Below are 12548 nucleotides of genomic sequence, written 5' to 3'. Positions count from 1 at the left end.
GCGGCATCAGATTACAGGTAGAAGACAAAGCTATCGGACACCTTGCCACGTGTCCTGCGTTTAACACTTCTTCCAGCCGCTGAACGCTTAAATTCAGTTTACTTTCAAACATTAGGACGCAGCGGAATACAATATACATAATATTATGTAAATCGACTCTCCAATATAGCGGCTGGGACTCAAAAGCAGCCTTCTATCCTTCATCAGTTTTTATCAAAGCTGGAGACAAAACCAGCCGGACGGGCAGTAAGCACTTCTCGCAGTGTCAGGATGTGATGTCATATCGCTTTAAATAACCTCGCAGGACATCATTTTGTGTTACTGTGTGTCTTCTGATGTTATCTTCACAAATAGGGGACATATTAATGCATTGTTTAAGCACAATACGGTGTCCATTTGCATCACAATAAGATTCCATTTTTTTTGACTTCTCAGCAAGCGCTCCGTGCCCCTGACTCAGGCCACGTGGCAGCCGTGCTGTTCTGCAGCCACACACATTTTCATGTCATACTAACTTGCCAGTGTGCGCAAAACTGTCACACTCCCTTAGAGGCTCTGGATGCTATGCGTAATTCCTTTAACACAAGGCCGTGCAGATATCCTTATCATTGTTGTAATGGCGTGCTCATGCCACCCTGCATCCTGCGAACTTGCACGAGGCAGCTGGTAATTCATTTAATTTATTCAAGTCGACCCGCGGTGGATCAGACCGCGCCGGGCTCCTGTTGTGTTGATGGCTGGAGTACACGGACGGACACTCAGCAGCCTTCGTCCTTCAGAGGTGATCTCAGGGCCGCAGAAACATCATTCAGGACTTTCTATCCGCACCCACTTGCTCAAATGTGAAACTCTGGAGGCTCGTGGAAAGGTATAGAAGCAGTGCGTCACAACAACAAATCAAAATGTTCTACTTTAAAATGATGAAAGCGCTTTCCTGTCATCATCAGAGCAGAGCCTGCCTTTGTTTGCTTAATATGTAAACACCATCTGTATTTTGTTTAATCCTCCTCAACAGGTAGCCAGCTCTAAAGCGGATCCCCTGTCACTTGCAACCTAGGACATTTGGCGCTCTGACACGCTCATTCGAATCCGTGTGTTGGCGCTTCAAAGCAAATATCTTGTTCACATGTGGTCTGAAGCGCTGCGGGTGTGTTTGACTGGATCTCAGTCAGCGAAGAGCGGGAGCTTTATCTCTCCTGATGGATCTGGCCACTCATAATGAGGTGGACTCTTCTAATGAGCTCTGATTTCACAAAGCCCTGGGCTTGAGTTCAATCTAATGAGTGAGGGGCATTAATAAGTTTGGGTTGAGTTTTGTGAATGTGCTCCGTGGAAAATTTTTATTAGGAAATGGAACGATTCGGGTTCCCCGATACGTGACAATATACACATCTTGGATATATTATGGTCTAATTAGACATTTGTAGGTAGCGCTTTTTCACTGCAACACATATTGTATCAGTGTCATAAGGTGATTATAGAGGTGATGCACTTGTTAACAAATCAAATGCCAGTATCAAAGGCAAATCTTCCTTATATTAGTACAAATGTATTGGAGTGAAGAGTCTGTCCTTCCCACGCTGTAATTAGATTGCCTACCTATGCACAAAGGAGTCACAAGAAATGAAATGGCAGGTAATCGAGCCACTTTCTTTCCTCGCTACCGCAGTCAGTGAAAATGCAATATATAGAGTATGCAACATATGTCACACAGAGTAACTATAACAATATATTTTAAAAAATGTATCACATGTAAAAAATCATGTAAAAAAACCCTCCAAAACACTGCAATACAACCTATTCAGATTAGTCAGTCTAAACCCTAAAAATGTTTAATTTGCAATACTGAAAAGCAGCAGCACCAACTGTGCGTAATGTGAAAGACATCCCTTGTAATCATGAACCCACAAATACACTTCACTGCTATTCCTCTCAGTGTTGTGGAGCATTTTAGTGTCATTTGGTTTACAAGCTCAGATAAATCCAATTACACAGCAGCTAATGACACAAAGAAAATAGCACATAGTGCACATAGTTGAGCATCCACAAACTAGACCTAGACACATTTCTCATGTGATGGTGGAGACCAAAACTGAGCTCAGTTTAAAATGAATATTGGACACATTAGCCATTAGCATGCTTTACCATATCAACTTTATAAAGTTGCATTATCCCGTGGCTACTATGGTAATTCAGCAGGTTTATACAATAAATAATGGTTAAATTTGTTGACTAAAATTTGGAATTGTGCAATTTACTATATTCCATAAAATCTCTCGCTGTGTGTGTGCGCTCTACACGAAATATATTAAGTCATTAAGTTACTTACCAACCATTTTAGCCTTTATGCATTGTGTCATGCTTATTTCACCACAATAACTTGTAATAATTTGTATCCACAAAGCTTCAGTTACTCATGATATATTATAACGCCATTAGGTTGCCTGGCAACCACCTAGCAACAGGCTAGAATGACCCATTTTTAAAAGATAGACGTCTACCAAATCATCTTTTTCCTTACTTTTCTCAGGGTGATTAAGAATATAAACTTACCAACAGCACAATAACACAAATAATACTGTAGCATGGCCACGTAATACTCATTTAATTAGATTTAAATTTTTATTAATCTACCAAATTACTGAGTTGTTGTTTCAGCAGTGGATTTTCCTAATGCTACACAGCATATTGTTCCCTTGCTGTTATCACATGATCTTGCTATTTCTACCACTGATAAATACTGAACAATGTGATAATGTGCTGATGGTGGTGGTATGCTCCTACAGTACTATGGGCAGCTGTAGCTCAGGTGGTAGAGTAGGCAGGCCATTAATCATACGAGTGGCAGTCCATTCCCTCTCTCTTTTTGTCCACATGACAAAGTGTCCTTGAGCAAGACACTTTAACCCAAATTATTCCCACTGTGTGGATGTGGTGAAATATGTTTTGGACAAAAGCATCAAACAGAAACAAACCAAGAAAAAAAAACAACCTGAAGTCACCTGGAAGCAGCAGAATGTTGATGACACACAGGAAGTTAAGGACAGAAGAGGACACCGGCCGGGATTCGGAAAGGCATTTGTCTTGCAGGATGGTCTCGTAACCTTTCAGTCTGCCATTTGCGGAGATGTCTTGTCGGTGTGTATAGATGTAAGAGAGCCCACTGGAGGTGTGCCCTCCCCGTGTGCCCACCTGCCTCTCTTACTGCAGTCTGCTGTGCCATGTGGAGCCCCAGATGTAGCCAACAGAATAATCCACACTCGTACACTCATGAAGGTGTCCATCTGGCCCCACGCGCTCACATTAAGTCCCAGAACCCGTACAGGCATGGGGACACTGTTGTTGTGGCATTTAACAGATTCGAGAGCGTGAGATACTGCTGTACTTCTTCTATTCTGTCTGTAGGAAGGCCCGAGCTGAGGCGCTGCACAGCTGAGAGTCACTTGGCTGTGACTGGGAGGTGAAACGGAAAGGGACTGAGCAGGATAAGCCTGCAGAGCTCACTGCTAGCAGAGCAGAGCGAGGAGGATCTTTTTACATTAGCTGAGCCTCAGGCACATGCAGATAACAGCAAAGCTCCTGCCTGGCAGGAGAGGCACCAACACTGCAGCCCTGCATCACAGCTGGCAATGTTTATCCAATCAAAATAAAAGAGCGCTTTTTATACTTCAAGGTTTTGTCTTCACATCTGAATAATAACTCGTGTGTTTGCTTTTGACTAAATATAGACTGACCTGAAAACAACTGAACACAAACATCAGATAGAGGCCCGCCTCAGTTTTTAATAACTCTCATTTACTTTAGAAAATCCCCCCCCACAGTGATATAACAAAGGACAACACTCAGTTATTTGACTGTTTAATATACAAGACAGTTTCCTATATATGAAACACATTTATACAGGATCACCAATTTACAGCACATTTGAGTGACTATTGAAGGAGAACTCCACTCAAAACCTGGATGATGTCATCAACGTGTCATCACTTGGGTGACAGCTTGGAGGTTAAGAGTCCTTCTGAGTGGAGTTGTAATACTCTCCTGGGAGCTTCCATTTCTCCCACTGCTGAAAACATGTAAATGAATCCCAGACAATCTCCCAAAATTTCAGTAGTTTTACCTCCAGGAATAACCTTTATATAACCTTCAATTAAGCCCCCCCCCCCCCTAAAAAAATAAGTTCCTATTGTAGGCACTTGTCAGAACACTGATGTTGATATTTTTTGTTATCAGTTTGCTGATTATGAGTTATTTGATGCTATAATAAGATTATTTGTCCTCATTACAGACTGCTGTGACTGACAGCTGCTTTGAATAAAGAAGGAGCACCTGCTGATGTCTGACTGGGTTGTTCTGATGTAAACTATTCAAAGTGATACTCTAAAGGTTTTGTGGGAAGCTGATATGGGAAACTTTATTTGAAAGTAATGCAAACTTATACCAAGCAAGGTAATTGTGCAATCAACATGTTAGGTTTCTCCTCCAGAAAAAGCAGTTTATTCACCAGGACCCGCTGGCTGCAACCATGGAAGAAGGGAATCGGTGCAATTTAATATTTTACATGATTCATTTAGCAGCTGCAAAGCTGATTGGTAACAGTCATCAGGAACGGTAGGCTAAAAAGATGCACTTGATAGATAAATGTCTGTCTTACACCACTTTCAACTGCCCACAACGTCAGTTTTGGAAGACACCGAAGACACAACAGATCGGGGGTTGATGGTGAGCTTCAGAGCTCACCTGGTATGCAGATTTCATCAAAGCTAGGCTCCATGTTCCCAGACTTTGTGCTAAGCTAACCTAACCAGCAATAATCTTATATTTAATAAACAATGTGTGTTTGATTATCATTCCTCTCATCCATCTCTTTTGCTGCAAATGGCCCAAAATGTTAATTCCAAGCAGTTATAGGTGAAAATAGTGTGCAGACAGTGTGACGGTAATATAACATGAGAGCGACTTGTTAGCACGCTTTCTGTCTGTATGATAATGGTTTATGTTTTAAGAACTAGTGTCTCTCTGGGAAGCTTTAGTCTCATTTCTGAAGCAGCAGCGGGACAGACGTTGCTCTCGCCCCCGTCCTCGTCACCACTTCACAGGCTATTCAATTAGCAGAAGAAGCATGGGAGATGGAGCCATAATGGAGCTGATGAGATGCACAAGGACAGGTGACACTAATCAGAGCGGCGCCCCATTGTCTCTGTGTGGGCATCATTAAGGAAAGGGAGTAATTTCAGGCTTTTTTTTCCCCTCTCTGAGCCTGAATACACTCATGCTGCCTGCGTGCATTCTCTTCCTTGTTATCAATTTGCAACATGTGTGAATATATCCACTGAAACGAGTGAGAGTGTAAGGAAAACAAGAATATTTGACACCTCGAAAATAGGTTTTAAAGTGTAAGTTCTTATAAATGCCACACTGATATACTGATGTGATAACTTCAATGGCTCTCAGACACATCTAATTCCCCAAGGATTTACTCTCACCCTGTAATCTGTAAACTCCTTCTGTTGTTGGTTCAGAAAAGGCTGAGGCATCCACTCTTCAACACATCCACTTTCCTCTCCTCCACGTGAGTGGGTGAGGCTGCTGATGAAGCGTGACCTGCTGAGGCGGCCTCAGGCCGATCCCAGAGGCCGGGGTTGCTTCTGTCTTCCGTCGAGCCTCTGGGCTGGACTACGAAGGAGTTCTGCGCAGCCTGCCGGTACCGAGAGCTGAAGTAACTCCACAGACACCTGAGAAAATCCAGCCAAAACACAAAGATTAGGGAAAGACTCAAGGTTTGACTGCTTCATCCCACTTAATTTTGCCGACAAAGTCCAATTAGCTACATTCGCACTTTGGCAAATCCCAAATAACTTTGTTAGTGTAATAACATAATCCTAATCTCATTACTAAATCCCTCTCCTCCCATTAACTTAGTCGTTAGAGAGTGTGGGAGCCTGCAGCTGAATTCAGAGGGCCTCCCATACAGCCCAGTCTTAAAATATTCACGAGCTTCACCGTCTCATGCTGACATTAAAATTCTTTTGATGCATCTGTAAACACTGATGAGCCGAAATCTTAGGACCACTAACCCAAATATGCTGTGGTCCTCTGCTTGCCGCTAAGCATCTCAAACCAAGCTGAGGCACGATCCCTACACGACTCCTCGTTAGCAGCAGATTCCTTAAGAGCTCAAGCAGCAGCAGATCATACTTTTTTCATTATATTTCTCAACAGCTTGCGGCTGTTTGTCCCACCTCACCCTGCGGTCGACCCACAAATTTTCCCACTTTGGAAACAATCAATCTTAGTCATCAGTCGTTATGTCTGGATTACAGGGATTAACACCTGGTCATGTCTCCCAAATCCAACACACTGATTACACAAACCAACTGTTCACGTACCCTTTGAACATGCTATGAGCCAATCATCATTACTCACTTCCTCTGTGAGTTCTTGTAATCATTTGGCTAATTTGTGTAAATCAGAACCTGCAACACTGGAGTGAAATTATACATTTTTCTATCCAGCACCGTCTCCTGCAAAAACATCTATACAAGACTTCTTTGCTTGGCAAAAAAACATGTTGGAAGAAACCGATTTGCTGCCCGGATCGTCTAAGCCAGGATGTTTAATACTCCTGCACTGCAGAGAAAAGGTATGAAAGAGGTCAGTGTGGGCAGTTAAGATTCCAAAGAACAGGACTCCACAGAGAGGTCAACAAAGCCGCAAGAGTGTAAATGATTAAATACCGTTTCTGTGGAAGTCCACAAGGAGTGTCCGGATGCTGCTCAGTATTTACTGTTGTGAACTTCTTGTAAACAGGCACATGAAGACGGAAATAAGTCAAATCAAATCAAATCAAATCACCTTTATTGTCACATCACATGTGCAGGTACACTGGTACAGTACATGCGAGTGAAATTCTTGTGTGCAAGCTTCACAAGCAACAGAGTTGTGCAAAATACAATAACGTGCAACAAGCAAAATATAAAAATGGTTAATTTAAAAAGTAATAAATATATGTACCATATATAAAGGTATATACATTACTGAATGTGTGTACTAAATATGTTTTTCTACGTGTGTGTGTGTGTGTGTGTGTGTGTGAGTGTGTATATACATGTTTTACAAATGAAATAGAGTAAACAATAAAATAAGATATATAAAATATAAAATATACAGAGGTAGGTATGTGCAAAACAGTGGCATTAATGTACAGTATGGAGTGCATAATGTTGAAGTTCCAGTAGTGAGGGTGAGGTGTCTATGACGTGTTCAGCAGTCTGATGGCCTGGTGGAAAAAGCTGTCTCTCAGTCTGCTGGTTCGGGACCGGATGCTGCAGAACCTCCTTCCTGATGGAAGTAGTCTGAAGAGTTTATGGCTGGGGTGACTGGAGTCCTTGATGATCCTCCCCGCTTTCCTCAGGCACCGCTTCCTGTAGATGTCTTGGAGGGAGGGAAGCTCACCTCCAATTATCCGTTCAGCACACATAAGTATTAACAGAGCCAGGTCTGTGTGTTTTAGAGTACATCAGGGCCATTAACTCCTTAACATTCACCCTCTTTATTAAACAGGGATAAAAACTTGGAAGCACTTTGTTTGTTGGACTCTTGCATGCAAACAGTATATGTGACCTAATATACAGCCAAAACCTTTTTGCCCTCGTATTACAAAAAACTGCTGAACTGAGACCAACTGAACTGTGAGGATGTTTTTTTTTTATTAAAAAACAATGTTTTTCTTTGTGCACAGTATCTCAAAATGTATCTGAAGAAGATCTCACCAGTGCTTGCCTTTTGGTTGCTATGCACAAATAGGTTACATACGTGTAACAATTGTTACGAGAGCATTGTTGTGTTGTTGTGAGAGCATCTGGTGCCTGTGTTGTCCTGCGGGCCGATTTTGCTTACATGGTTCGAGTCCACTAGTCTCCTTATAGCAGTGCCCCACATTTTTTTTTATCAATTATGAATAAAATGAGATACAAGTTGAATTTTATTAAAATAAAGGTCAGCACAATAAATACTACTCTCTATCCTGAAGGGAGAGATCTCTTCCAGGTTGACAATCCCCTCCGTCCACAGCACACAACTATAGAGGATATAAAAATGGGCAGAGCTCGTGGGTCTTAAAGGTGAATCCAGTGAGGAAGTGCTTAAACTTTCATTCTTTTTAATGGCCAGTTGGGACTGGGTCCTTCAGTTAAAAAGACTTGTTGATCCGGTTGATTAAAAGTCTCTGGGATTTCAGCCCTCGGCTCCCCCATTCTCTAACTTCAGTAAATACAAATTATGCTCATTATTAAAGCTAAAAAGGAGGATTATTTATGGCATGCTAACTAAGTAATGACTCAATCACAAATCTTTAGTCAATACTCCTGCACTGCAGATTGTTGAAGTGTCCTTTGAACAACAATTAGATCCAACCCACCAAGTTACTAATGAAAAAAACACTCATGGAATCATAAGAGGTCTTCACTAATATCTCAGTGGCTATTTTCATACAATGGGTCACAGAGTGGCTTGATGAATATAAAAAAACATGATAAAGCTTTTAGATTAACCAACTCTCAACCCAGAGATACAGGCCAGTGCATTGGACCGTGCTCTACATCACCATCAAAACACCAAATTAAGAAATATCCTTTGGTAGAGTGGCATTTATAACTGGAATAGAGTTCCAGAAACTCAATGGAGAATCAATGCCAAAGAAGCCATCAGTGGTCTTTTCTTAAATTTTTAATTAATCTGAATATAAAATGTTAATGGGTAAACTTTTGAGGAGTTGGTGGTGGGAGCCAGACGAGCTCTTTCCACCTTAGCTCCCACCTACACATTAAGCATACAAGGCATCAGCGAGTCAGAGAATGTTTGACAAGTGAAAAACAAAGTGTTCCATGTCTGTCTTGCAGTGGATGTGGCAGGACAACAAATACATACATACATACAACATACAGAAAGAAAGAAAGAGAAAAAAATGCTGAAAATGTAAAATTCTACTGTGACACTGGAAAAAAAGCACGTTTCAGTCTTGGGAGACCTTCCATGAGTGTGTTCTTGTAGGCACAGTGCATACCAACTATCTCAGTAATCAGTTACTGATCATTGGGTTCATGTGACTGATGTAGAAGCTAATCATGATAGCTTGACTCTGAGGTGGCCAGGCAGCAACACACTGTATCATTTCCTACAATCAGCAGCCACTTAATATGAAGACATTCACCTTTCAGCGCTGCCTTCAACCTGATCGAAAACCAAGGGAAGACTGCTTATTTCCACCTGGATTTTTTCACCATTAAAAAAAAAACAGTTTTAATTTAGCATTTTACAAAATAATAACAGGTGGACAAAAAAATCCTTTTCCCAGTACAATGAATGCATAACCTCGGTCCACCACAGTAATTGGCTGCTGAGGCAAATCAATGCCTCAGATCAGAATTGAAGCCTTCGGCTTGTTTACAACATCTATCATTTGTTCTTATCAAGAGTGATCAGAGCAATTTTCCCTCCCTTAATATAGGTTTGATGGGACAAAGAAAAGCTCAATTCTCAGAGAATTGGAAAACACATTTCTTGTGCTTTGTGGTAACTAAACTGTCAACAGATAAGAGAGTCCATGGTATCAACTCGTGGGTAATTCATCTTACAATTGTGCTGTTGTGTTTTCCTTTGGAACAGCTTGCAAATTTGGTTTGAGGCCTTTTGCTCAAATGTCAGTGCAAATGCGTCGTCCAAATGTTGACAAAAAATGAGAATGTAAAGCAGAATGTACGCTCAGAGCACTCGTCTCCAAATCTGCTCAACTTACGCGCAGCGGCCACTTAAAAGCAGCACATTTGTAGCCTTGTGTGCACTTCTAAATCTGTAAAAGGGCGATGAGCTATTCGTCCTCAGGCAGCTCTGCAAACTGCTGTAGACAGTAGCGTGAGGTGAGAGAGCAGTGTAGGCCACTTTGTATCATGTCAGTGCTAGCGGTTAGACGCCATCTCCACAGTGTCCCTTGTCACCAATCACATCCTTTTAAACCACCCAGGGAGCTCGACCCCCCCCCCACACACACACATACACACTCCCTTATCTGTCAATGCTGCTTAAATAATGTAATTAATGACTTAATTAACATTTCCATAATCTATTTTAATAAATCTAACACGGCATAATGAGAGTTTCTAACCTCCAGGCAATGGCATATAAAAATTCACAGCGCAGAGCTGCATGGTCAGGGCACTGTCGCAGCGCCGCAAACTCTCACCATGACAGTAAAGGAAGGAGAGAGCGCATACTGTGTGACAGCCTTCTGAAAGGCAGTTCAAGTCTGACAAATATCATGTGACTTTGTGAATGTGTCCAATAACAGACCTGCAGCACGAGGAGGAGGGCAAGAAGATTATTTTGGAGGGTCAAAATGCCGGAAGGAGGCCAGAGCATCGCTGAACGAAGGATTGTTGGAGTTTTTATGAGATGAACAAAAATGCATTCTTGAACTCAACTGTGAAATAAAATTATTATTGTCAAGTTGAGCTTACATGTGGAGCTGGACCTGCTGCGTGGTTTCGTCTAAATAAATCTTACATAACAAAAGATGCTGTAGCTGACACACAACAATTACACAGATCTGGGTGATTAATCAGATTTTAATCTCAGTTCCAATTTTGCTTCCCAGTGATTCTAAAAACCAAATAACAGGGATAAAATGATTATTCTTTGGAATTAATTTTTGTTATGTTATACAACAAGCGTGCCTCTTGTTCACTGTTGCTCACAGAGTCTTCGGACAGTAAATTAATTGTATGGGCAGTAAAACTTTCTAGGTTTTGTCCCTCAAGATGTGCAAGTCCACTGTCCTTTGAGTGTCTCATTGGAGTCAAAATCCACCAGGGACTGACTGGTGGATTCCCTTGCAAGACGAGGTTTATGGTCAAATACACCCCCTAATTAGCACGTAACTCCATACAAGATGAACCTGTGTCCTGCACTTATTTTTCCCCTATTAGTTTTTCGTTTAAATTAAGCAAATGAGTTCACAACAAGGATCCAACATGATGCAGACAATAAAAGGTCATTCTGAGCTGTTTGCTTGTTTATCTTCATCTTATCTCTGTCTATCAGACTATTGGGCAGAGTCGTGGGTGGGGGTGAGTTGGGGTCGTTCCTTACTAGAGCTCCCACCCTTGGGGCTGAAGTGTGACTGAGATGCACACTGACAAGGGGCAGCAGGACACTGGCACATCCCAGGCAGCACAAGCACCATGAGACACAAGGTCTGTGAAGACCACCAATCCTAATGAGGGCTCCCACCAACCCTCTTACTGTACCAGTAATAATGTACAGTTAGGTCCATAACCATTTAGACAATGACATCTTTTGTAGTTTTACCTCTGTACACCACCACGGTGGATTTTAACTTTCAATTTTAATTCAAAGGGTTTTAAAAAAGTATTTTATTAGCCTTCGTTTTTATACACAGTGCCTCATTTTCAGAGGCTCAACTGAAAACTCGATAACCTTCAATAACTGAAAAGTTGATCCATTGGGTTGAGATCCTATGACTGACTTGTCCATTGAAGAATTTTTAAATTCTCAGCTTTGAGAAACTCTTGGGTTGTTTGTGAGGTTTGCTTTGGATTATTATCTAGTTGCACTGTGAGTGCCGTCCCATTAGTTTTCCAGCACTGGGATGAACCTGAGCAGAGAGTGTTGCCCTGTACCCCTCACAATTCATCCTGCTACTTTTATTAGCAGTGACATCATCAATAAAAACATTACTGACCCAGTTCCACTAGCAGCCATACATGCCCATCCCATAACATTACACCGTGTTTTACAGATGACGTAGTGTGCTTCAGGTCCCAAACTGTTCCTTTTCTTCTCCACGTTTTTCTCTTCCCATCATTCTGGTACATCTTTCAGTGCCAGTTTCATCTTGGCTTCTGTCCAAAGACTGTTTTCCAGAACCGTGCAGGCACTTTTAGATATTTTTTGTCTAATCTGACCTTCTTTTTCCTGGGTGTAACAAGTTGTTTGCACCTTCTTTGTTGTAGGCTTTCAATCAAAGCAGAAAAATATACCTAGCAGTTCAACTTTAATCGAACTGAGTTTTTTCACACCTGTTGGTGTTACTGAGCTGGTCAGCACAGTCCTCTTTGTAAGAAGGAACCAGATTGTTGATTTGGACACTCATGGAGTTTTTACTAAATCTATGATAGTTCAAATGCCTTCCTCACTAGCACTGATATTTCTTTAGGCCTCAATTTCAACACTTGAAATCAACTACAGATTGTTTATCTGCATACTTTGTCATGAAAATACAAGGGAAGCGGACTCACTTGGATATCAAACTGCTTGTCCATCAATAGTTTAATTTTTTTTAAACCTTGGAAAATGGACGGCTGTGTGTAAAAATGACTATGATTGTTAAACCACTTGAATTAAAGTTGAAAGTCTGAACTTCAGTCTTATTTTTGATTGATTTTTAATTTAACATCCACTGTAGCTCTCTACAAAAAAAAAAAAGACAATGCATCATTGTCCAAATACTTATGGACATTATGGACCGAAAC

At 41.4% G+C, this 12548-nt stretch overlaps 1 protein-coding gene across 4 annotated transcripts in view; it reads right to left on the bottom strand.

Moving 5' to 3' along the window:
* Positions 1-3845: 3845 nt before the first annotated feature.
* LOC116312956 overlaps positions 3846-12548 on the bottom strand; it is an 85910-nt gene continuing 77207 nt past the window's right edge. For 3 of the 4 annotated variants that reach the window (XM_031730489.2, XM_039607093.1, XM_031730490.2), the window contains exon 5: positions 3846-5735. In XM_031730489.2, coding sequence (XP_031586349.1) covers positions 5519-5735 — 217 coding nt within the window. In that variant the 3' untranslated portion in view covers positions 3846-5518. The remainder of the gene's footprint in view (positions 5736-12548) is intronic. The other variant, XM_039607092.1, reaches the window with a different exon arrangement.

Source organism: Oreochromis aureus, linkage group 23, assembly GCF_013358895.1.
Source record: "Oreochromis aureus strain Israel breed Guangdong linkage group 23, ZZ_aureus, whole genome shotgun sequence".
In the NCBI taxonomy this organism is placed as follows: Eukaryota; Metazoa; Chordata; class Actinopteri; order Cichliformes; family Cichlidae; genus Oreochromis; species Oreochromis aureus.
This window is presented reverse-complemented; position numbering and strand designations above follow the sequence as displayed.